At 36.6% G+C, this 25,762-nt stretch overlaps 1 protein-coding gene across 5 annotated transcripts in view; it reads right to left on the reverse strand.

Moving 5' to 3' along the window:
- The window catches only part of FucT6 (alpha-(1,6)-fucosyltransferase), a 415,916-nt gene that overhangs the window by 2,467 nt on the left and 387,687 nt on the right, over positions 1-25,762 (reverse strand). For all 5 annotated transcript variants that reach the window (XM_067155180.2, XM_067155183.2, XM_067155184.2 and 2 more), the window contains exons 6-10: positions 24,502-24,688; positions 21,204-21,441; positions 16,960-17,136; positions 8,279-8,429; positions 5,805-5,966 (exon numbers count right to left, since the gene is read on the reverse strand). In XM_067155180.2, the coding sequence (XP_067011281.2) occupies positions 5,805-5,966; positions 8,279-8,429; positions 16,960-17,136; positions 21,204-21,441; positions 24,502-24,688 (915 nt within the window). The remainder of the gene's footprint in view (positions 1-5,804; positions 5,967-8,278; positions 8,430-16,959; positions 17,137-21,203; positions 21,442-24,501; positions 24,689-25,762) is intronic.

The following is a 25,762-nucleotide window of genomic DNA, read 5'->3' on the forward strand; positions in this document are numbered from 1 at the left end:
TTGCCTCGATTTGAGTGGTCTTGCTGCTCAGAGATCACATAAATGAATGATGACGTATGACGACAACACTGGAGAGGAAATACGCGGGAAGCGGAATACGCATGCGCAAATATGGCTACGGATGAATCTGCTAGTAGACTGGACTTACACGATGTGCGGGATGACAATTGGAGCCTTTCTTACCATGCGGGAAACCTGTGATTCACATTTCCTAGCAACCGTCCCATGACGCGCTAGGCGCGTGCTCTGCACGTGCTTATAAAGTAGCGTCACGCGCTGGAGCGCGTGATCCGTATTGAACGTGTTAACTAATTCTAAGTGGTAAACTGTATCCCTTATTGACATTTTCATTACAAAAGTGACTTAAACTATGGAAAGTTTTATTCAAAAGTGACTTAGGCCTAATCAAAATTATTTATGATACATAACCATTAAACACACGAGCATTACCCACCCAATTTGTCTATTTTGTTACCAGAGTTGTTTATATCACCTTCCGCATTAACTATTTCATATATTTCCTCTTCTCTTAGCATTTCTCATGTCTGAAATCATAGGTGATTCTGATTTTTGCATCGTATTCTTGATTCGTGACAAATAGATCAAAAACAGCTATCAAGTGCCATCTAGAGACAGAACTTGTTACTATAGGATCTCTCTTATAAACCCAGAGCGTCCTGCAGCGTATCTACTCTCCGAGGCCTAAGCAGCTGTACATAGTGGCTGACCTTGCAAGGAGTGTGCACGTGTTTGACCTACCAGTCAGAATCTCAGCTGCAATGTTGCCAACTCAGCGGATTTTCTGCTAAATTTGGCGGATTTTTAAATAGAACAGCGGATAAATTTTCCATTTAGCGGACAGCGGATTTTTTGACGGATTTTCAAACTTCTTTTAGCGATGTTCAGCGGTAACAATATCACCTTTCATCACCACGAGAAAAAAATAATATAGAACTTACTACGGCATAATAGTCTACGTATTCCCGTTGTACTGAACTTATGCTGCACACTACGACTTGTTTTCTAGACCAACTCTGGCCCACAGCCTCAGTCAGAATTTGTTACAATCGTTACTGTACTCTTGATGAGCCGAGTAGTGTCTTGTTTGATAACGTGTTTCTTTTGACATCAGGTTGTTTTTGGTACGTCAATATGTCGAAAGAATAGGTTAAAAGTAGTAAGATATTTTGTAAAAGGTAGTTAAATAACTAAACTTTTAAAGACTAGTTGACTGAGCTTCCCACTAATCCCAAATACCGAAGGTGCATCCATTGGCAGTGCAATATAAATGCGAAACTGTTTGACATTATTTCTTTCCGTACTTATCAAAAACAATGAAAAGAGTAATGAAAGTGAAAATAACTTTCGAAATAGATTTGAAAATTTCCGTATGTGCTTTGCTGCTGTGAACTGCCAGCATACTTTGAAAAAGAATGGTACCCCAGGACCTCAACGCAGCATATCTGCTTCAGAGCACATAATGCGGGGAGTAGAAGAAGATGAACTCCTGTTCTGAAACTGGCGAGTGTTGAGTTAATCTCTTTAAACAAAACAGCTGGTATGTGCTTGTTTGCTTCAGTTCGAAATTTAGCGGAATTTAGCGGAGAAAAGATTTATGGGTTGGCAACACTGCTCAGCTGACAACATGGTCAGACAGTTATCATTGCAACACCGTATTTTCGTATATAAGAGTTATATTAAATAAAAGTCAGTTAACATAAAGAAATTTCATTTTTTGTCCGTATTGAACTGAGATTTACAATGAGTTAACTTCTACTGTCCACCTATTGAATACAATAAATTTTTTTTTTTTTTTTTTTTTTTTTTTTTTTTTTTTTTTTTTTTTTTTTTTTTTTCATCGAAACTAGTACTGTATATAATTAGAATGTTGTAATTACATCTATATAACAACATTATTATTCTACTGAATAGGTAAACTTTGTTGAGCAATTTCCTGGTGAAGTGACAGACACCTTCATGAGCATAGATTCACGTAATTGTAAATAAATTTGAAACTACTGGCTCAGTGCTCAATAAAAAGCATGCGTGCACACGAACAGTTTTAACAGAGGAAAACCTACATGACATTGGTGCAAATCTTGAACGGTCACCGAATAAATCACTCACAAGATCAGTACAACTAGTAGGGGGTTTTGGTTTCTTCTGCAAACAGAGCTACAAAGCTGTTACACATCAAACAGTACAGGTTTACATGGGCGCACTGTTAAAAACCTGATGTTTCTTTATTAGACCCACAGCTTGTGTTCTTTTTGGATGAGGCCTGGTTTCATCTTAATGGTCGTGTGAACAGTCTTACTGTAACTCTCGCTATTGGTGTGCAAAAATTCCTAATGGTGTTTATAAAGTTCCTTATCATGAAGGATGACACTACCAGCATCTTTTATAAGGTAAGATTTCATAATCTATTCACTTTATGTCCCGTATTGATAATTCCAATGATCACAAGTATAAAGATTGGACTTTCCATATAATCAATACTATTTTATATTACAAGGTACTTAAAACATTTTCTAGTACAGTACTGGTTTCGGCCCTATGTATGGGATGCTGAAGAATTTATAACAGTCAAAAAGATAAATGAAATTACATACAATGTTTTTTCTTTAAATCACCTTTACATTAACCAATTTAACATCATAATTAATAAAGAGACTTTAAACCAAGTTTCCCTTTCAACTCTATATAAGAAGCTACACTCGCACCTTCCAGCTAATATTAACACAACTGCTTACCATCGAGCACTCTTCCTCACTCGTACGTGCTTTAAGAAGACTGCAGACTTATCTCTTCACACAAGATTAACAACAAACTAACAACTTTAAATTTTATTATAAACCCCACTTGGAGTGGGGTATAGTGCGCATTCATATCCCTGAAATATCACTATAAAATTTGTCACAAATGGAACATAATAGTTGCTTTTACACATATCAAGTGAAAAATCTGCAGCAAATTAAGAAATATTTGATTTTTGGAGAATATTATGTATACGTACTTTACCACTTTACAAGTACATTTGGTGTTACGCTCAGAGTGACATATGTATGTCTTTTGTCTTATACTTTCAACAATTTCGTGTGTGATGTCTGTGTTCACTGAAGTTCTTTGCTTTCGTTTCATTGCTTCAGTTGTCAATGACATCATTTCCTGAATTGTGTCACGATATGCAATATTTAATAGGCGACAAAATCGTATGGCCAATGTACATAAGAATAATTCTGTGGAATAGCGATTTATTGGTCCAGGGATCGAGCTACTTTCATTCGAACAAAAATAAAAATATTTATTGGTTCAGGGATCATGATATTTTTCTGTTGACCTCCATTTTGCTGTTTGAACTGGCCACTCTAGTCATATGGACAAAGATAATGAGAATCCACAGACATAGCACTCCCATTCCACGGTGCTAGCCTTCGACCTGAAGAAAGTAACAAAAGACGGCACCAGCAGCGGAGTACGACATAAACCAGTCCTGTCTACAAGCCTTAAGTATGTTTTCATATTTCTCAAATAACGACAGTATTTCTTAATTTGCCGCAGATTTTTCACTTGATATGTGCAAAAGCAATTATTATGTTCCATCTGTGACAAATTTTATAGTGATATTTCAGGGATACGAATGCGCATCGTACCCCTTGGAATGATCAGAAATACTTTTCTTCATCATTATTCTAAAGATCAAACTGTTTAACCCATTCACCTCACATTTAAATACCATAGGAGTTCACTAAGAAATCACATTTAAATACCGCTCTACGGGTGTCGTCATCACACTATAATTTAGAAACAACAAAATAAAAGTGGAATGCCACCCAAATATTATAGTTTCTCAACATTTTTGAACCTATAAGCTAACAGATCGCCTCCAGCCAGTTCTTTCTACAAGCTGTTAAGATGCACCAAGCAGAGCCTTTCTACTAATCCATCCTTTAATTCAAGTTTCCCTCTTCTGCTCCTTTTTAAGACAGTTTTGTAATTCATGCAACAGTAATGTGCAAATTAGCTGTACCCATTTTTATATTTGTGCTCTTGGCATCTCCACTTCAATGAACTGAATACAAATTCACAGACAGTTACTAGTGAACTGCAATACTGAACCACTAAAGTTTACATGCGCTTCTAAGAATAGTTAGCGAGTGCTTACCCTGTCTGATGAACCCCTCAGCACCGACCTCTATACGTGGTATAGACCCTGTTTTCTTCCGTAGCCGCCGACCTCTATACGTGGTATAGACCCATACATGGTTTCACATTTACGGCTATAGCGCAAAAAGTTTTGGAGTTATTGATATGCAAATTGTTTTGCTTCCAAGAAGACATTTTCGGGTTTATCATTGTTGTAAATAAGAACTGAAAATCATAATGTAGTTGTGTTTGCAAGGATAAGTACTGTATTTGTCATGTAAGTCTGAGCACTGATCTCTGCTTTTTAAAAAGTCTGTTTTCTTCATTCTTTCACACAGAATAAAATAAAGAAATGATGATTTGAGAAGTTGTCTTTTCGAGTGATGTTCTTTGCTCTATTTGTACATTGGGAGTGTGGTTTATTTATTATATATTTCTCTATTTCTCAGCTCGTAATATTTTCGTAGCTCTCCACGAGCACTCTGTGTAGGCATGAGTTATTGCTACTTTCTGTCATACGATACGAGAACCAGCTGTTCATGGTATATATCTCACTTGAAAGACGATGACTCGACCTTTCATCTGAAATATGTGTCGAGTTGGTTTGTTTCGTCATAAATGTTATTCCCCTCATTCAGTTTCGTCCTGCTGCTTTCGGCCTCACTGCAGCTTCATCAGTCCGTTTGACACGCTGCGCTCAGCCGTGGTTTGACTGACAGTAACGTGCTTGAAATACTGTATAATTCAGATAAAGTTTAGTCGAAAGTAGTAGTGACAGTATGAGCAGCAGTGATAATGAAATAGATGATGTAGCACTGGTAAATGATGAGAGCAACGATGAGGAGGAAACAGTACTTGGAAAGTTCATGTAAGAGACTATAGATAATTATACAGGTCAAAGGGAAGTTTTCAACAGTGAATTCTGATTGCTAAAATAACTAATAATACTCACACAAGTCACAGAGACAAATATTGAGCAATTACCTTATCGGGTTCAGCTGGTGAAAGATTTGTTTACAAAATACGCTCGCTCGGGTGGGCAACGAAATGTTCAAGGCCGGCGCGCATCAGATAATACAGTTCCAAGGTTGCAGGAAAGACATTTTATCAGCAAATTAGCACCCAAGAGTGAGAAATACAAACCTCAGAGATGTTGTATCTAGTATTCAAAACACGGCGAAAAGAAGACGTCAGTGTACTGCTGCCAGGAGTGTGATTTGGGTCTGTCTCCAAGAGTGCTTCGAACTCTATCACACGGAACTAAATTATTAAGGAAATGTGAAACAATTATGTAGTTATCTGCATGTGCATAGTTCTGTCATAACGAATTCCAAATTTTGTGAATATCGGGCTACTCTTATACTTGTAGTAACGCTTTAAGTGAATCAATGTATTTCAGTCGCGCGTAGTTGAAATCTCTTCCGGCCGCGGGGTAGGAAGCTCTTTAAATGGCTGCGACGCTGAGGGGTTAAAAGTATTGGCTTCAAGTTTAGAGGTTTCAAGTACTTGACTCCAGTAAACTATCCCCATGTGAATTAGGCTTAAGTGATGCTCTAGCAGTCTACATGGAAAGCTAGCAGCTAAACATACTGTTCCTCCCCATTACAGTACAATCGTGAGATGTATTAATTTCAAACAATATTCTAATCATGACCAACCTTCAGATCCATCTCGCTGGAACTGCGACTCTGATGGGCGATAGTAGCAATTCTGTTATGGGCCGATTGGCCCCCATAGTAGTATATGTCATCCAAAGATCGGAATCGATCCGCTGCATCAGGATACATAGTTTGCATTATTTCGTATGCTACACGGCACACCTGGAAAAGAGAAGAATGGAAACATTTCAGTTAGTAGGTATTTTAAAAAAAAGAAAAGGTAACTGAGACAGACCACATAAACCATGGTAAATATTAGTCTGTAAATCAGGGGAATTGATGTTTGCAGCAGTCTTAGTACCTTCTCCCAAAAATGGAAGATGCTTCAAGAAAAGACTCCAATATCCTGTAAATTTTGTGTAAATTTCTATTTGATGAGAGTTGTGTTTACAAAGTAAACAGGAATTCATTATACCCCTCTATTATATATATTATTTCCATTGTCAACATCCCTTTCTCTCAACTAATAAAAAGCCTGCAGCGATGAATAAGGTAACAGTGGATATTTTTTTACAGACTTCCGACATAACATACTCCGTTTACATTAACGCACTTTGTTTGTTCAAAATTTAAGTTAAGAAAAAAATTCAAACATATCTATGCAACATTCAGCACTTCCACATGGGTGAATAAAGGTGTTCTTTATCTTGCTAGAGACCTCTATGCAGTGTCTTTCTTTCTCAACTGATTGTGAAGAGAGATCTACTAAGAAATGAGTGTGCACATGTACATAAGAGTGAATGTAAGTGTAGTTTTTGATATTTACAGACTTCCAAGAAGGCATCAAAAACCATCACCAATAAAACATTAGTGTGAAGTATCTATATTGTTACTGCTCCTAGAAAAATCCTCTATGTGATAATATTTCATTTTAGAACTCTGACCAGAAAGGTTCTGTCATCTGAGGTTCAGTACTGCATGAACAGTATCAGCGAACATTCATTATAAATGACACATGTGCTGCGGGCCAGTATTTATTTGCTCAACATCGTCACATAGTGGTATTTTAACACATAATACATTATATTTTTAAAAATGGCTGCCATACATCAAAAGAGTGAAAAAATAACAAAATCACACAATCTTCATGATTAATGACGGTTATTGCATGTTATTTTACAAAATGTGGTGGTGGATACGGATGTTGTTACAGTCTTTGCACTAATATATGGTTCTTTGGTTCTTCGTTTGGGCTGATTTTCTTTTTTTTTTTCAATTTGGGGTAGGGAACTGTTATCATTGAAATGAAAGAACTGTAGAATTGATTTATAATGATAAATGAAATGGCGTATGGCTTTCAATGCCAGGAGTGTCCGAGGACATGTTCGGCTCGCCAGGTGCAGGTCTTTTGATTTGACGCCTATAGGCGACCTGCACGTCATGATGCCGATGAAATTATCATGAAGAGACGATTCACACACCCAGCCCCCATGCCAGCGAAATTAACCAATGACGGTTAAAATTCCCAACTTTGCCAGGAATCGAACGTGGGATCCCTGCGACCAAAGGCTAGCATGCTAACCATTTAGTCACGAGCTGCAAAAATATAGGAGTGTGGATGAATTGATCAGTATCTTATATCTAGGTATTTCTATGGTATATTTGTGTACATGACCCTCAGCATAATTCCTAAAATTCAATGCAGTCCTTTCACAATTACATCAGTCCATTTTTGTACTCAAGCTGAGAGAGGAGTTCCCGGATAATTATTTTCCGCGAACTGTGCACCATACAAATTTTGCACCTCTCTGCAAATGGAGGTTGTAATTCTTTTTAGTTTTAGTCACTATCACTTATTCCTTCACCCTCGATTTTGATATTTTCAGGAATGAAGTCATCATAAACTTCTTAATTCGTATGAGAAAAATCAGAATCCTCACTTACATCATTCGTCAAAATTTCAAACACTTTCTCACTATCCAGTACTACTTCAGTACGTCTGTGAACAGCCATGTTCGTCAGCTAGCAGTTGATTCCCAAAGCCGTAGACATTCACGTACAAAAACTTTTACAGAATTTCCTGTGAGGATACGAAGAAGCACAAGCTTCAGTAACGTAGCCAATAGATGGCAGATAGTGTATGTTTTTGAATCATTGCTCAAAAACATACAAAAGGAAAGAGATGACAATCGGAAGCTCGACACGCAATACATTGTGTCTTAACTGCTGTGGCACTTCCCATAAGATGCAATATATTGAGCCTGACCAGCACTGGGTTAAGAAGACTCATTTGCTCTATCATCCCCCATCTTTATTTTTCACCTCAAACTCCTTCTGCACGACAGATTCATCTCATCTCATACCCGACCCCGTAGAGAAATGGGACAAGGATTAGACAAAAACTCCTTCTCCAAGATTGTATCCAATTAGACACTATGAAGCTGTAATTCTTACTTCATGATTACTTTCTTTTACAGCGATTTTCATAAAACTAAGGGAAGTGAACTACTTGCTAATAGAAGAGAGGGTAATACCTGAGACGAGAAGGTGCACACCAAATAATCGGTCATTGACAAGAAGTGGATGTCAATGATGATTCCATTTAATGAGCTGTCGGAATAACGAGTGGCTACTGCTGCAGTTTTCGCTACCACAGGATCACCCAAGATTTCGTAGTGTGGATACCTGAAAAGAAAGAAACATCAGTAAAATATCATTTATTTACAGTAGGTATGCTTACAATATTATGATTGGTTCTGTCAGAGAGAGAAAGATCTAATAAATGAGGGCAGAACACATCAAAATGGAACAGAGGCCACAGAATCAAATCAAGGTTTATTTCAGAACAATGCCCATGACTTCACTGTCTAAATCAGAGATGCAATGGTGCCGGAACACACCGGAACAGAGTCCGGAACCTATATGGAAAGGCAGAACGCAGTCTGAAACCTATTTCCTTTTAGAGTGATAGAAGTTTCTTTCTTTTGTAAGATTTTAAAATCTCCCATTTCAAAGACCAATAGAGAGTAACTTCCTTATCTAACCAGTACTACCAACTGTATTTCTAATTACAATGCTTCATCAATCTCTCGAATACGTGATGTTGAATAGGCTATTACTTCAAACTTCCAAGTATGACAAAACTTTTTTTAAATCAACGAAAGTACTTGTACTAGCAGTTCTTTGTTGTTGTTACTTGCTTGATGATTTAAAGGGGCCTAACATCTACATCATCGGCCCGTTTGTTCTTGTAGTTGTTCATCTTGATCCTGCTCGGTTTGGATTATGTTTCTGAAAGTCTTGAGTATTTATCAAGTTTATATAATGTTAAATTTAATAAACAGTGAATGTCTATTTTACAAAGATGAAGGGAACTTAATTCAGTTATTTTAACACATTTTTGTATTATGAGGAATCTGGAAAATCTACTCACAAAATTAATTAGTGATGATGGCCACGTCATTAATCTAGGATCTAGATGTCAGTACTAGTTATACCAGTGAATTTAATTACCCAGCAACTGTAAGTGAAAGTTTGTCTTCATTTCAAAATACCGGACTGCTCAACAATTAGAAAAGGTATGTTCAAGGGGACTGGAAATTAGTTTGGACGTTGAAAAAGAATCGGCTGAATATTTAAATTGAAAGGATTAATGTTGTGGTTACATATAATGGAAGCACGAAAGTGGACCAGCAAACATCACTGGGAAAGAAATTATTTAACCATAAAAAGACAAAGGTACACAGAACAATCTCAGACAAAGTTAACCTTGTAGAGAACTAAGAATTACCCCATCCAGTACATCAATAGTAAACAGCATACCAATAAGGTTTTTCGTACTACATACAGTGTAACAAAGAATTGCATTCTGATTAACAAATACAGAAACTAATTGATGGTGCTAATGGTAAATATGTGTTAATAAGGAAAGCAATTACAACTTACAAAACTATTTTAAATAACTGATCAATCCCTGAGTTAAGCCAACACAGCACAATTATTCTAAACTATAGCTGGTGTGCAGTATTCTTGCCCTTCTGATTTTGCATTTTCTTAAAATATACAGTATACTGAGACAATGACTTTGTTTTAATTGGATAAAAGCCTTTCTAAGTAACCATTACACATGCGTTCATTTTTATTTGTCATTTCACAAGTGAGTCTGAAACCTATTTCTGTTACCACTGCAACTCTGGTCCAAACAGGAGTGCCATCCCTTCAATGCCTTTTTCCAAAAGACCAAAAAAGGCACATGTACACTCTCTCTAAACAAACAAACAAACAAACAAACAAACAAACAAACAAACAAACAAACAAACAAACAAACAAACAAACAAACAAACAAACAAACAAACAAACAAACAAACAACCCAGTATAACCACTGTCCTGTTTTCACTTTATCCACCGTTACACAATTTGGTACTTAATAAATAAGGCTTTTCAAGGAAAATAATTATGCACTGTGCCTCATATAAGAATCCATATAAATCATCCAAGTATTTATTCATTACAAAATAAATCATCTAGTCCTACGATAGCTGCTGTTGAGATGAAAATGGGAGGCAGAAATTTAGCATGTGAAAATGGGAAACCACTAAAATCCACATTCAGAGCTGCTGATGGTTGGCTTTGTACCTTGCATGCTTACAGTTACAGGGACCATACTGCACAGTCAACTAGCTCAGTAAAGTTTAAATTACCCAGTAATATTCACCGCAACTTTTGATAGAGATACAAGGGTAGGTCAAATGAAAACTTCAGAAGTATAATTAAAACATGAAATGTTGCATCACAGTACTGTCCATTGGCAGTACTATTATAAAAACTTTAACAAATATCTTACTGTTGGTAGCAGCGTGCAGTCAAGCAAACACAATCAATGTTTTATTCGCAAAACATTTAGCAACACTTTTTTACAGGGGTAAGGAGTAAGGAGGGAGCTAAAACGGTTCCGGTAATACTGCCAGCTGAATGGAAATGAAATCTGAATTGAATCGATAGTATGATCAATCGATATGAATTTTCTAAATCGTCGTTTCCATGTAGGAGTTCTAGGTTGTTCCAGTGAAGTACTTTGATTTTCCTCACTCATGTTCAAGTTTAACCTATATTTTGATTTTGCTGTGTAAATAACAATAGTATTTAAAGTGTTGCAATCATACCGCCTGATGTCTCACGGCGATGCATAATCAATTCATACTTTTTGTGTCAGAGGTTGCCAATACGAATCTCGAAGTTAACCGAGGTCTACCGATTCAGCACTAGGGGGCTGAAGTATCACTAAAAGTTTCGTGGATAGTGCCAGTGTAACCAAGATGTGCACAAAAAAAGAACAACAGCTGTCTGCTGTTTGGTTTCTTTTTTTTGTTTTTAGAAATGAAATTGTGAAACCTATTGAAATTTATCAACGAATAATGATTCAGTATGGTGAAGGATTTTTGTCACAGCAGCAACATGACAGTGCCCATGCAACCATCCAAGACCTCTATTTTGAGTGTCTTCTACATCCAACATATTCATCAGACCTTGCTCCTACTGATCTCGATAGCTGAAGTCGCTCAAGTGCAGCCAGTATCCAGTATTCGGGAGATAGTGGGTTCGAACCCCATTGTCAGCAGCCCTGAAGATGGTTTTCCGAGGTTTCCCATTTTCACACTAGGCAAATGCTGGGGCTGTACCTTAATTAAGGCCACGGCCGCTTCCTTCCTGCTCCTAGTCCTTTCCTGTCCCGTCGTCGCCATAAGACCTATTTGATTGGTGCGACGTAAAGCAACTTGTAAAAAAAAAAAAAAAAAAGACCTTGCTCCTAGTGATTATCACATATTTGGGCCACAGTAACAAGAAACTGAACCGGAGCCCGAACAGCTGCATAAGATATATCTTTAATCTGAGATATGATGTTCATATATCACCTTATTATAAGGAGCGGTCGTGGCTTCGAGTGCACCAATCCTGTGAACTTCACATGTTATCACTTCTGCACAAAATACTTTCCACTAATACACCCAACTATCTTTCTTCACTTTTTTTTTCTTTTTTCACCTCTTGTCATATCATGACCACAATACTAGATCTGCCTCCTCTCTTGTCATACCTATAAACCGCACTGCTGTTTACAACTGCTTCTTCATAATCTCTGCATCCAGGTCATGGAATTCGCTGCCTGCGTATTTTGGAGACAATCCCTCTCAACGCAAGTTTAAAGTGGCTTGCTGCGAATCTGCTGAGTAGATCCTGCTGATTTTCTGGATAATTGTTGAATGAATTGTGATAGGTGTGTCATTAAGAAAGAACAGCAGAATTGCATTTTTGTCGTCAAGAAAGGACAGCAGGATTTCATTTTTGTTTGTAATATTTTGTATTGTGAAAAATGAAGAAATAAGAACTTCAGACTCTGCTGGAATTATTGTTTTATGTAACTGCAAGAAATATTAATTTAAATATGTTTGTAATAATTTTTTTTAAATAGGGAAACAGCAAGATATATGGAACTGTAAATGAACATTGCAAGATGCAAAAGGTATTTTGAAGTGATGGTTGTATTCAAATTTTATATAACTTGACCAAATGTTAATTTGATGTTTGTAATGTGATTGAGAAAATGTAAAGGTGCTTTAGTTGTGAAACATCCTATACCGCACGTGCGGTTACCGATGTTGAAATAGATAATGTAATTCCTCTCACATCAGTAGGCCAGGAAATAATCATATATGGTCATACAATTGGATTGGCCAAAAGTACGGGCATTACAATTGGCAAAAAGTAATGGGAATCTAGTGGAATTTAATATTACTGGTTGGTTGTGATCGGGCCATTTCCGGCCTTTTGCCGGCTTCGGGAAAATGATGCGTGTGCCCGGTGTCATTTCCGTCTGACTGTCCTCGAGAGCGGAGGTGCTTGCCCCTCGGGAACTCCAGCTTTCTGCGGTAAGTGTTATTTCAGTGCTATTTTCATGTTATTCTCAATGTTTTCTGATTTTGTTTGATTTAATTCCTTTTGTATTTCGGTATTTCCTTACTTAATGTAATTTTCAAAGTTTTAAATTTAACGTGTGAGTTTGCCCTAGATTCCCGTTGATTTGTAATTTCCAAATCTTTTACCGGCATTTTTAATCAACAACCCATGTGTAATTCTGCATACGTTAAACTTGTGTTTTACAAAGTGATTTAAGTATCCTGATTATGTTTTCGCTTCGGTTAGTCTATCTGTTTCTGTCGTTGAGTCAAGCATCAGTTGTTATGTAATTTAACTTGCTTCTTGTAAACCTTCTTTGTTATTTTTAATATAGTTGAGCTAGAGGGTGAATCTTGTAAACCTTTTCTCCCCCCTAAGTCATACCTTCCCATTGACCTCATAGGGCTCCTGCACCTTCCACAATTCTTTCTTAGTTGTCATTATTAGGCCTATAAGTTCCCAGCATACAATTTGATTTTGCGTATTTAGAAGTTTCCCATCACGTTTCCAAGTTTTGATATGAATTCACCGCCACCGTGTTATTTTACGATTTCCCTATCCATATTATTAAGTGTCAATATTATTTACTGTTTCTTTTTTTGTATTATTATTATTTTTGTATTACTATTATTGTTGTTGTTATTATTATTATTATTATTATTATTATTATTGTGTGTAGGCGTAATTATCCCGATTACGGTTACATGAATGAAGGAATGAATGAGATAAATGCATGGATTAATATAGTTACATCGTTTAAGTGTACATTATTTTGAGTATTTTAAAATTAAGGATGCTATTATTATTATTAATATTATTTGTGTTATTTATATTTGTAATTATAAATTATGTACATGTCTTCTAGCGGTTAAGTGTAAGAGAGGTCCTTGAGCCCAAACTTCGCCACCAATAAAGACATTATCTTATGGAAGCGCTGAGAGGAAGGATGTTTTGTTTGGATGGGACACAGGGGCTTTTAACTTGGGAGCATAGGATAATGACCACAGGGCCCTTGTATCCACTTACTTGTGCCAAGCCCCTCATTTTCATCTCTCCTATCTGGCCTCCCTTGGTTAACTCTTGTTCTTTGTAATCTCAACAGTATTAGTTTGCAAGGCCTAAGGAGTCTTTCTTTGGCCAATATTTTTATTTTTCAAATTGTTGGACCCCTTCCATTTTTTCCCTCTGATTAGTGTTAAAAGAAGATGCTTGACCAGTTGTACTTCCTCTTAAAACAATAATCACCACCACCGCTTTGTTTCGATGAGGCAAAAAAAAGGATTGAAGGCAGTACATGAGTGGCTGCACAAACAACAAAAGGATTTTTTTTTTTTCAAGAGGAATCCATGTACCGGTACTTCATAAGTGCCAGAGGACTCGCACTGAACACAATGGAGACTACGTAGCAAAAATAACACATTTTTATACCAGTTCTGCTCAATAAAATAAAATGAAAATGAAATTAATTTCATATGACTTGGCCTTGTGCATGTATACATACATACATATTCTTTATAGGCTGTTTTTTTCCCTGTGAGTGGGGGAAGTAAAATAAGATCCACGTTATCCCCTGCCTGTCATAAGACATGACTAAAAGGGGGACCAGGGGCTTTGAACTTGAAAGTATGGTGGGGCGATCACTGTTCTGGCCGAGTCTGGCGTTGCTTCCACTTACTTGTGTTAGGCTCCTCAATCTCACCTATCCTATCCGACCGTCCTTGGTCAACTGTTGTTCTTTTACAAACCCAACGGTATTAGGTTTCCGAGGCCTAGGGAGTTTTTCATTTTCATGCCCTTCATGTCCCTTCCCTTTCTTTTGCTGATACCTCCATTTTTTAAAGGACTGGACCTGTTCCTTTTCCTCCTCTGATTAGTGTTAGAAGAGGATGGTTGCCCAGTTGTACTCCCTCTTTAAACAATAATCACCACAGTGGCACCGACTTTGGGGTGGGGAGGCAAGGCATTTTCTCCTCCCCCCCAAATTATCTTAGGTGGGGTAGAGTGCCATTCCTGTAGTCATGCACTGTGGAAAAGAAAAAAAGAGAAGCCAAGTGAACACAGACAGAGAACGTTTAGAGAATGTAGAACAGTTTACATATCTGGGTAGCATTATTAATGGAAGTAATGAAATCAACCCTGAAATTAATAACAGACTAAGTAAAGGTACATTTTATCATCAAGTCAGAGAGCTTTTATGGGATGACAAAGTACCCAAGAGAACAACATTAACATTATATAAACCATATTACGTATTACATACCAATTGTAACATACGGATTAGAAACGCTGGTAACTAATAAGAAACAAGATAGTAAGATCCAAGCAGTAGAAATGACGTTTTTAAGAACATTGGTTAAAAAGACAAGAAGAGATAGAATTCAAAATATTAAAATCAGAGAAGAGCTAAATATAGAACCATTAGTACAGAACATACAGAAAGCAAGACTGAGATGGTTCGGACATGTAAAAAGAGTGGGAAAGGAACGGGTGGCAAGAAGGGAATTGGAAAGAGAAGTTAAGAGAAAGAGACCAGTTGGAAGACCGAGAAGAAGGTGGATGGATCAGATTTGGAAGGACATTAGAGAAGTTGGATTGGATGTGGCAGAAGTAATGGAGCAGGAAAGTGGAAGGACATAAAGGAGTGGAGGAGGCTTGTTAACCACACCTGGGTGACTGGAGTGGGACTTTGATGATGATGATGATGATGATGATGATGATGCATAAGTTTGTGTGGTTTTTATATTTTATTTTATTTTATTTTATTTTATTTTATTTTATTTTATTTTATTTTATTTTATTTTATTTTATTTTATTTTATTTTATTTTATTTTATTTTATTTTATTTTATTTTATTTTATTTTATTTTATTTTATTTTATTTTATTTTATTTTATTTTATTTTATTTTATTTTATTTTATTTTATTTTATTTTATTTTATTTTATTTTATTTTATTTTATTTTATTTTATTTTATTTTATTTTATTTTATTTTATTTTATTTTATTTTATTTTATTTTATTTTATTTTATTTTATTTTATTTTATTTTATTTTATTTTATTTTATTTTATTTTATTTTATTTTATTTTATTTTATTTTATTTTATTTTATTTTATTTTATTTTATTTTATTTTATTTTATTTTATTTTATTTTATTTTATTTTACTGTTACTGTTACTGTCATGCACTGTAACTCACAATCACAATCACTCAGTGATGTATTCCCCTCCACTCTCTACGACCTTTTGCCAACGTTCAGGTAGCAGTTGAATGCCTCGCCTGTAGAACTGTTTTGGTTTTGACTGGAAGAAATCTGTTATCCATTGGTCAAGAGAAGCTTCGTCAGGAAACACTTGCCCCTGAACGTGGTTAGAAAGGAAGCAGAAAAGATGGAAATCTGAGAGGGCACGGTCAGAGTCATACGGAGGATGAGGAAGAGATTCCCAGCCAAGTTCAGCAATGACACCTTTGGTCAATTGCACTGTATGCGGAAAAGCATTATCGTGGAGCAATAAGACTGGTTGTTGTCTTTTGTCTTTTGTTGTCAATAGCAAAGGCAAACTGACCACTATACACATTAAAAAGCTTGCACCATTTCCCACGTTGTTTGATGAGGATTCTCATGAAGAACCTCATTCAAGCGATTTACGTCAAAATCTGAATGTCTTCCAGAACGTGGATATTCAGACAAGTCAAACCGTCCAGCTTGAAAGCAGGAAAACCATTTTTGTGCTGTTCTTTCAGCAATTGCTTTATTTCTGTACACTTCAAAAATTGCTCTCGCAGCTCCTGCTGCACTGGATCCTTGGTTAAACTCAACGAGTAAAATGTGTCGGAAATGCTCACTTTTCTCAACCTGACATTCCATATCTGTTTGTCTGAAAAGTACACAATAATATGTTCACAATCAAGAAAACCTGTGTTTTACAACACAAACTCCAAACTCAGTTAAAACAAAATGATAAGCAATCCCTTCACACCGCATTGTTGCCAACCCAAAAGAATAGCAGATGAACTTATGCATCGACCCAATACCTTATCATTAAATAAATTGTAATAGCACAAGCTGCTCTCTCCAGTATATGCACAGAAGTGCTTATCATTTGCAAGGGGAATGAGCAACCAGTTACTTACGTCATTATCAAGTCCTGGGTTTTTACCAGCATTCTCTTACACCTTATCAGCATGAGAGGTATCAAATCATACAGTGCAGTCAGTGGGTACATGTGAAGTAAGCAAGTCTTAAATAACTCAAATACTTACTTGCGCTTAGTCTCCACAATTACTTTGGGGTCGTCAGAAGCCAGGTACACTCTGCGCTGAGGGACTGGTTGTCGCATCTCCAAGAGATCAAAATATTCTTCAACAGCAGACATATATTGCTCTATGGGATGAAACGCTGCCTCAGTACCAACTTTATCGGTTCTACGTATGTGGACCCTAAGACAACACAAGAAATACAGTAAATTTAAGGATTGACAGCACAAACTGGACAAGTCCAAAATACTGAAATTTCAGGGAATGAAAAAAAAAAAAAAAAAAAAAAAAACCTCTCATATTTATCAAACAATAACTTAATACGATGACCAATATAATAAAACTAAATAGGTAGATATCTACCAACTTCGGCATAAAGTTTCACTTTTCTCCTCTAACGTTTTACTGGGAAAACAGTTATTACATCTGGACACATTCACTTTTTGTAGAAAATAATATTTATGCTAATAATTTGCAAAAACTATTACAAAAATGTGTTTTGTCTATATTTTTAACTGTTAAGCCAATGTACAAATAAATACTTGATAAGTATTTTATCAAAATGAAATATAAATGGTTTCGAGATGTAGAATATTATTTTATGCTGGTTTGTCTCTTCCTAAATTTCTTTTGTCTTTTCATCTTTGCATTCTTGATATGTCACATACCAAGGACTGTATTCTATACTAATAAAAGGGGCTGATAACAGTGCTGTTTTCCCCTTATAATGGAGGGCATCATTAAGATAAGTTCCAGATTTCAAGTTCCTAAACATAAGTATTCTAAATACTTGAGTGTGATCTGATAGAATCTGATGATGTTCTTTCAAGAACGAAACATCTCATTCTTTGTTCAACAGTGTGTATTTTTTATTCCTTGTTTAATAATGTGTTTTTTTACAGGTGTGTTACAGTGTAATATTTATTTTAACTTGTGTGTTCGACAGACTGAAAAGCTTTTAAGTTACATTCTCATAATTCAGTAATAATAATAATAATAATAATAATAATAATAATAATAATAATAATAATAATAATAATAATAATAATAATAATAATAATAATTTCGTGTGGCTATTTCTGGCCGAGTGCAGCCCTTGTAAGACAGACCCTCCGATGAGGGTGGGCGGCATCTGCCATGTGTAGGTAACTGCGTGTTATTGTGGTGGAGGATAGTGTTATGTGTGGAGTGTGAGTTGCAGGGATGTTGGGGACAGCACTAACACCCAACCCCCGGGCCACTGGAATTAACCAATGAAGGTTAAAATCCGCAATCCGACCGGGAATCGAACCCGGGACCCTCTGGACCGAAAGCCAGTGCGCTGATCATTCAGCCAACGAGTCGGGCATAATTCAGTAATAATAAAGTTATTTGTTTTAATGTCCTTTCAATTGCTATAGATTTGTGCTGATGGGGTGAAACTAGCTCATGGGCATCACTGGAAGTACCCAGGTGTTAAAATAGGGGGAGACCTTCAATGGGGAGTAATCTCACATTTGACTCCTGCTCATTCTGCGTCCTGTCTGTTATGTTTAAAGCAATATGGATTATTGTGTTTTCACATTTCAACTTGTGGGCACTCTATTTTATTTAACGCACATTTTGGACACACCACGTCACATACGTTGCATTTTATTTTCATTTTTCAGTAAGATTGGTGTTCACCTTGGTGCCGTTTTATAGAAAGACATTTACTACTGTTCTTAAGACAAAGATTCAATAATAGTTTCAGACACAAAGTTTTAAATTGACATTGTGATAATTTTAATTGTTCGTGTTATTACGTCTTTAAGAAGAGCTTTAACGTTGTTTCTTTAGATGTAATGTAATTTGGTTTTTAGACTACTGTAATTTTAATATTGACTATTGACTGTTTAATATGCTTACGACTGTTCAAGATCATCATTTAAAGATTAAGATTTAGGCTGAAAACGCTCTTTATAAGAGCGAAACATGTCCCTTTCAGAAGTTAATTGTATAAAAGTGTAAACACCAAAAAGGTGATTTGTATTGAATAGGTGGACAAGAAATACTTCTTATTATAACTGCTGTGTATAAGAGGAATGTTCCGGGCTGTCAGTGGAGAGATGACTTGGAATGACATTAATAGACAAATAAACTTCAGGGGAATTTTTAAAAGTAGAAAAAAATCATAATAAATGAAGATAAAAGTTTGAATTTAAGAGGGCAAATTGGAGCAAATACCCATTTATAGGAAGAGGCACTAGGGATTCGAATAATTTGCCATAAAGATATTTGATAAATTTACAAGTTCTTTGAACTCATTTAAGAAAAGACTATGTAAACAATCACATCAGTGGTGATTTAATTGACATCAAATATTTTGTCCCTTAGAATTCCCTTAACATGGCAAAAGTCAATGACAGAGTTGTTGCATTTAAACACACTGAAATATCATCGAATTTGGCAGGTTTGAACTTGTTATCTTGGAAACAGAATTCATCACCGAGATCAATTTACAATGAAATATGTATCTCTTTCAATTCAATACAAAGACTCTATTTATATCACCAAGAAACCAATCCAACTGCCTTGAACATCTGCAGATTACTTTTGTGATGCAGTATTCAGATTATGGTCATGAAAATATGGTCAACTACACACCCCAGAATTTAAATACGAGGTGCATTCAATATTTAATGCAACACATATTATTTCTCGGTCAATTTCACTTTTAAAAAATTGGAATTTTGTTTAGGACATCTTTGAATATTCCTGCTTCATCTCGTCGAGTTTCATTAATTTCTGGTAGGTAGCAGCACTGTAACTAGCCTTCAAAATGGCGTCTGTAACAGAGAGCAGTTATCGAGTTTCTTTTGGCAGAAAACCAGGGCATCACAGATATTCATATGTGCTTGCAGAATGTCTACGGAGACCTGGCAGTGAACAAAAGCACGGTGAGTCGTTGGGCGAGGCACGTTTCATCATCACAACAAGGTCGAGTAAACCTATCTGATCTGGATTGTTCTCCCCCATCCACCCTACAGCCTGGATCGCGCACCTTCTGACTTCCATCTGTTTGGCCCAATGAAGGATGCACTGGACGGGAAGCACTACCTGGATGATGGGGAAGTTATTGATGCAGCATGATGTTGGCTCTGACATCGATCAGTTGAGCGGTACCATGCAAGCACATAGGCCCTCACATTACGGTGGTGAACAGAGATTAAAAAATGAAAAATATGGTATTGTAGCAAAAAGATTGGGGAATAACAAGATGTGTTCGAATCCTCAATAAAACCAACCTACTTTTAGAAAAAGAAAAAAGTGATGCATTATACATTGAGCTCCCTTTGTAATTTGATACTACTAACCACCAGTGTTGCCAACTTAGCGGATTTTCCGCTAAGTATGGTGGAATTAGAAGACTGTCGGCGGAGAAATATACCATTTAGCGGACAGCAGATTTTTTTGGTGGAATTCTAGATTTATTATAGCGGAATTTAGCGTTTTATCCATTTTACTTTTTTTTTTAAATTTGTACTCCAGTCTGTCTCTGAGCTATTTTGTATTTCTTGTCAGGAGCTAGCAGTCACATGAGGAAAACGTGTTATTTGATTTGATGTTATGAGATCATGGTATCATAAATTTGTAATGCGTGGGGAAAGGGTGCTTATCTCTTAGTTGACGAATGACGACAGATAATGAAACTGTGAGAGAGTAGCATTTATATTTATGCTATGAAGGAAGACTGTTTAATGAACTGGCCTGTTCTGTGTGTGGAACTTGAGGTAGGGGATTCACCTAGTTTGTACCCGGCAGTAAAATGCCTACAAGTTTTAGCTCGCCGGTTCGCAGGTAGGGAGTTAATCCCAGTAAAACTCACAGATCAGGTGTGTGCAGACATTTACTTTTTTTTAATTATTATTATTATTATTATTATTATTATTATTATTATTATTATTATTATTATTATTATTATTATTATTATTATTGCTCATTATTTGAAATCGGGTTTCTTGGCAGAATTTTAGCAGATTTTTAGTAGTATTTAGCGGATCTTGAAAATATAAGTTGGCAACACTGGTAATTTTCCTAGAGCATGTTGCTTGTACAGGTGAACTTGGCAAGAAAATTACACTCAGAACAATGGGTGTCATAATTGGAATGAACTTTAAATTTGTGAACCATGAATCTCCCTAACTCAATAGCACACTGAGTATGAACATGCTCTGCAATGCAAATGGACGACACCATTCATCATTTTTAAAGAACAGCATTCTACTAACCCTACTATGGGTCTCTCGAATCCGTGTCTTCTTTGGGCTTCGTCAAGGAGGGTTTTAGTTGCTTCTTGCGGTCTCAGCAGGTACTTGAGAAACTGGCCGACCCACCACACGATGGGGTCGCCGTGTAGCCTCGTCAGGCGAGGGGCGAGGTCTGCTGGGATAGCCAGCGGCAGGTACGGTGAGCGAGGAGACAGCGAGTCAATGATAGGCAGATCTATTACTTGTGTGTTTGGTTTACCTAAAAAAAGGAATTGCAAGAAATCCGGTTTATTTCCCATATCATATCTTACTTACATTAAATCAATAAAGGTAAACTTCTACCTGTTTGATACTACTGTATATATTTGTTTTAGGCAAATTAATTATTAGTACAACATGTTTCATTCCTTAGGAATCTCTTCAACTGCTTAGGTGAAATTATATAGAATTATCTTCTCCTCAAAAAACAGTCTTAAAATAGTATCATTGTTATGCTTCAGACAAAAATAATTTAAAAAGATAAAAATAATAAAATAGGTGGGAAGGGTTGAATGGGGTGGTGAAGTGGAAAGGGAAGATGGATTGATGATGATGATGATGATGATGATGACGACGACGATGACGATTGTTGTTTAAAGGGCCTAAAAGGTAGGTCATCGGCCCCTATAAGGATGATGGATGTGCTTATGTTCTAGCCTAACTTAAAAAAATAATTTCCTATTCACTTAAATAGATGTGAAAAAATGGGTAGTATATAGCAAACTGGCAAACTAACAAATGTGCAAATTGTCAAGAAATTAGGAAAGCTGAAAGAAGTTGTGATTACGTATGTCAAATCATTTTTTTATATTTAAATATTGGTTTTATGTGTTAGCCATACAGAATGAGCTGCAGATATGAGACTTTGTCAGAGGGTAGACATTTTATAAATAATAAAATCTAGACCAAAACCTTAGAACTACAGGTTGCCTAGTTCATCACTTTCGCCAGTTTGCCATAGTAGGGACGATATGTGATTGTATGTTTTTCTTAGTTGTTCATTTTAAAAAAATGTTTATGAAAAGGACTTTTTGGTGTCAATGTTACACCTTAAACAAAAAAGTTTTCTTCAGCTACTTTTCTTTTTCCAAAGTGAGTGTTGTTGTTTGATTTAACTTGGTGAAATTGGGTCTCTCAAACTTTTGTTTATTAAGGGATCCTCTGAAGCTGATTGCTGTTTTACTGAAGTTAAGGAAAAACTTCCCCAAAGTTTCGGGGAGTCTGAGGCCTACAGTGAGTGTAGCTTTTATGTAGTACAAGTTTCCTGTTATCATTTGTAAGGTCTATTGCATTTTCAGCTCACTTTTGTGCCTTTGCAGTCTAACATATATATGATACATTACCACAAACAAATTAACTAGAAGAAACATAATGATAATATTCCTCTTGGTTTTCAGGACTAGAGTAATCGAGATACCAAAAAATCACAGCCATCAAGTTGACCAAATATATAGGAGGGAAGATTGGACAGTAATGCACAATAACTGTTTTTCCAAACAGTTTAATATGTATCAAAACCAAACAAATCCCAAATTAACTTACATCTTGAGCTATTTTCTACATAGTCACTTTTTTCAAGACATTTCTCCCATCGTGGTAGCAGTTTCAATATGCCCTATTCGTAGAAGTCCATTTGGTTGGAATACAGCCGTCTGTGGACTGCTGATTTCACTTCTGCATCTGTCATGAGGAATTTCTTCATGGGATCAAACAGATGAAAGTCCGAAGGCGCCATGTCCGGACTGTATGGTGGATGCTGGAACAGCTTCCACCCAAATTTGGCGAGTTTCTCAAAAACGGGAGCAGCAAAATGGGGACGGGCATTATCATGAAGAAGTTTGACACCGTCAGCATAAATGTTGCAGTGTTTGTCATAAAGGGCACGACACAACTTAACCACAGTTTTAATGTAGTCTGCAGCATTCACAGTGGTCCCGTGTTCAGCAAAGTCCACCAATAACACACAAAACATGTCCCAGAACACTGTCACAAGCACTTTTCTAACAGACTGAGTCACTTTAAATTATTTTATTTCATAGTGGAGAACCAGCATGTTTCCACTCGATAGAGGCCTGCTTGGTTTTGGGTGTGTAGTGGTACGCCCACGACTCCTTTCAGAAAGTCATGCCCTTCTGTAGCGTGACACGTTAAGTGATCCATGCTTGTCATCTTTTTATCATTTATCATTATAAATTTATTACTCAAACTTAGTTTTTGTCAGGTTCTTAGGCACCCATCGAGCACTAACTTTACGGAATTTCAACGTGTCATACATACGATAAGATTTGCAGGTGCACACTCCTGTTGTTCAAAATTGCTACCTAATTGGGGGCATTCTGCAGAGTTGAAGCTGTTACCGGTCGCCCGTAGCATGGTGAATCACTAAGGTTCGCACAATCCTCTTGGAAGAATGCATACCACCTGGAGACATTGCTACGGTCCAGACACACCACGCACATCCCTGAGAATTTCACTTGGTGTATATCCTTTGGCCCACAAATATTGAACTACACTTCGCTGCTCTTCACATGTGGACGACAGTAACATGCGCGCCAGATTTGTTCATAGTTCAGGCTTCTCTCGCTAGAGCTGCACATGAAAACAAAATACCCTCTGTACTGCAAACTTCAAATTATATCGTTGTGAAATTTCAACATTCCAGCTGCAATACCAAGGGAGAAAAATTGTGCGTTACTTTCTGATCTGCCCTCGTAATATCAAACAAGTGGAAGTTTACTTTTATTGATTTAATGAAAAACGGAAGACAAAGTCAGTTAAATAATCTCAGAAAATCACAAGGGACCATACAAGTAATTAGTTGTCTCAACCTACTAAAAGAGTGTAAAGAAACCAGAGAAATCAAAGAAAAATTTTGTTTCCTTTTCAAGTGTAATTCTGTTACCATATGTTTTTTTTTCCAGGTAGTTTATAAATGTATTACTAAAAATTAGTTTCAGCAGACTGAAGAACCAAACAGTTATAAATAAAATGAGGATCTGTCTGAAAATCTTGGTCATCGAAGATGTTTACTTTACCTCTGAGGATTATTAGTTAAGTCTTGGTTTCTTCTGAGAAAACAAAGCACAGGTTGTCATGGAGTGTCAATATTTCCAAGCAATTTGTCTCCTTTTTTTTTGTTGTTTATTTTCTATGTAATTTGCCTTATTTCACACAGCATAAATTTGGAAAACTTTCTTACTGGATCTTGCAAGTATGCATGCAAATATATTACATTAGTGATAAAATTGTACTTTGCCAGATAAAAGAATTAAGATCTTACCTGGCCAATGACTGTGAGACGAGCCAGATGCATCATGACAGGTGTTGCTGACGGGCAAGAACACTTCCTCCCAGCCTGCTTTATGGTACCGCCAGCCACGGGACTTAAGGATTAGTGTACGTTGTGTACCATAGGCCACCATGAAACAGTACACTGCATGATGCAGCTGGCAACCGTATCCACAGCCCTGTACATAAAACAGTAAATCAATTCATCTTGATGGGCAAAGATGTTGGTAGGCAGAGAAAATACATGAGTAAAGATAAAATAACTTATTACTATCTAGAATTGCAGGATTCTGTAGTCAAGTTCAGTCATCAAAATAAGTATACTACGAAAAGATCACTTCACAAAGAATGTTTCTGATTAATGATGATTTTCTCCAAGAGCTTTCAACTTTGGAGCATAAGGTTTCTTAAGCTGTTCTTCTGACCCTCTGAGTATAAGATTTATGGATGCTATGGTGTCTTTCATTTTCATACTTTTTATGGCTATTTTTTGTTGATTCCTTCATTCTCTGAATGACTGATCCTCTCCTTCTTTCTTCCATGATTGATTGATTGTATGATTAATTGATGCTGTGTGGCCTCCAGAGAGACAGTCTGCAGGTCTTTCTAGTTGATGTAAGTTGATGACAATGGTGATAAGAATGAGGAGGTAGGAGGTAGGAGGTAGGTTGAGGGTGAAACCTGGTGTCGGTACATAGCCTTCTCCTGTTGAATAACACCAAGGGGTCCGCTCAAGGTCCCCAAACAACGGACAAATCACTATCGACAGGGCCATATGCCCTCACGGTTATATGAACACCGAAGGGAGTTTTAGAATTGAATCAAGGTTCTTGGCACACAATCTAGCGATTAGAAATTGTATACCACCACCTCTCCTACACTGCTGAACAACATTCTGACGGTGAACATGGTGAATGGAATTCGAACCGGTTAACCATGGTGTCAGACGTTTTAGACTTGATGCCTTAACGTTCACGTCCACTAGGTGGGCTTTTATGATACTGCGCTAGGGGATTACTACTTGATTCTACAACAAAAGGATTTGGTAGTTTTGATATGCCGGCACTGAGGCAGTGTTCATATTTCTAGAATTGGTCTTTTCTGCTACGAAGAACCAATAATAGGTGACTTTGGTGCATTCAGAATACATCATAACCCTTGCCAGGGAGTGAATGCCTATGATGATCAGGGGATGATTATCTCCTAGTATTTTTGCTTAAAATAACTATCATCCCTGACTAACAATTGAGATG

This window comes from Anabrus simplex, chromosome 11 (genome assembly GCF_040414725.1).
Source record: "Anabrus simplex isolate iqAnaSimp1 chromosome 11, ASM4041472v1, whole genome shotgun sequence".
NCBI classification, from domain to species: domain Eukaryota; kingdom Metazoa; phylum Arthropoda; class Insecta; order Orthoptera; family Tettigoniidae; genus Anabrus; species Anabrus simplex.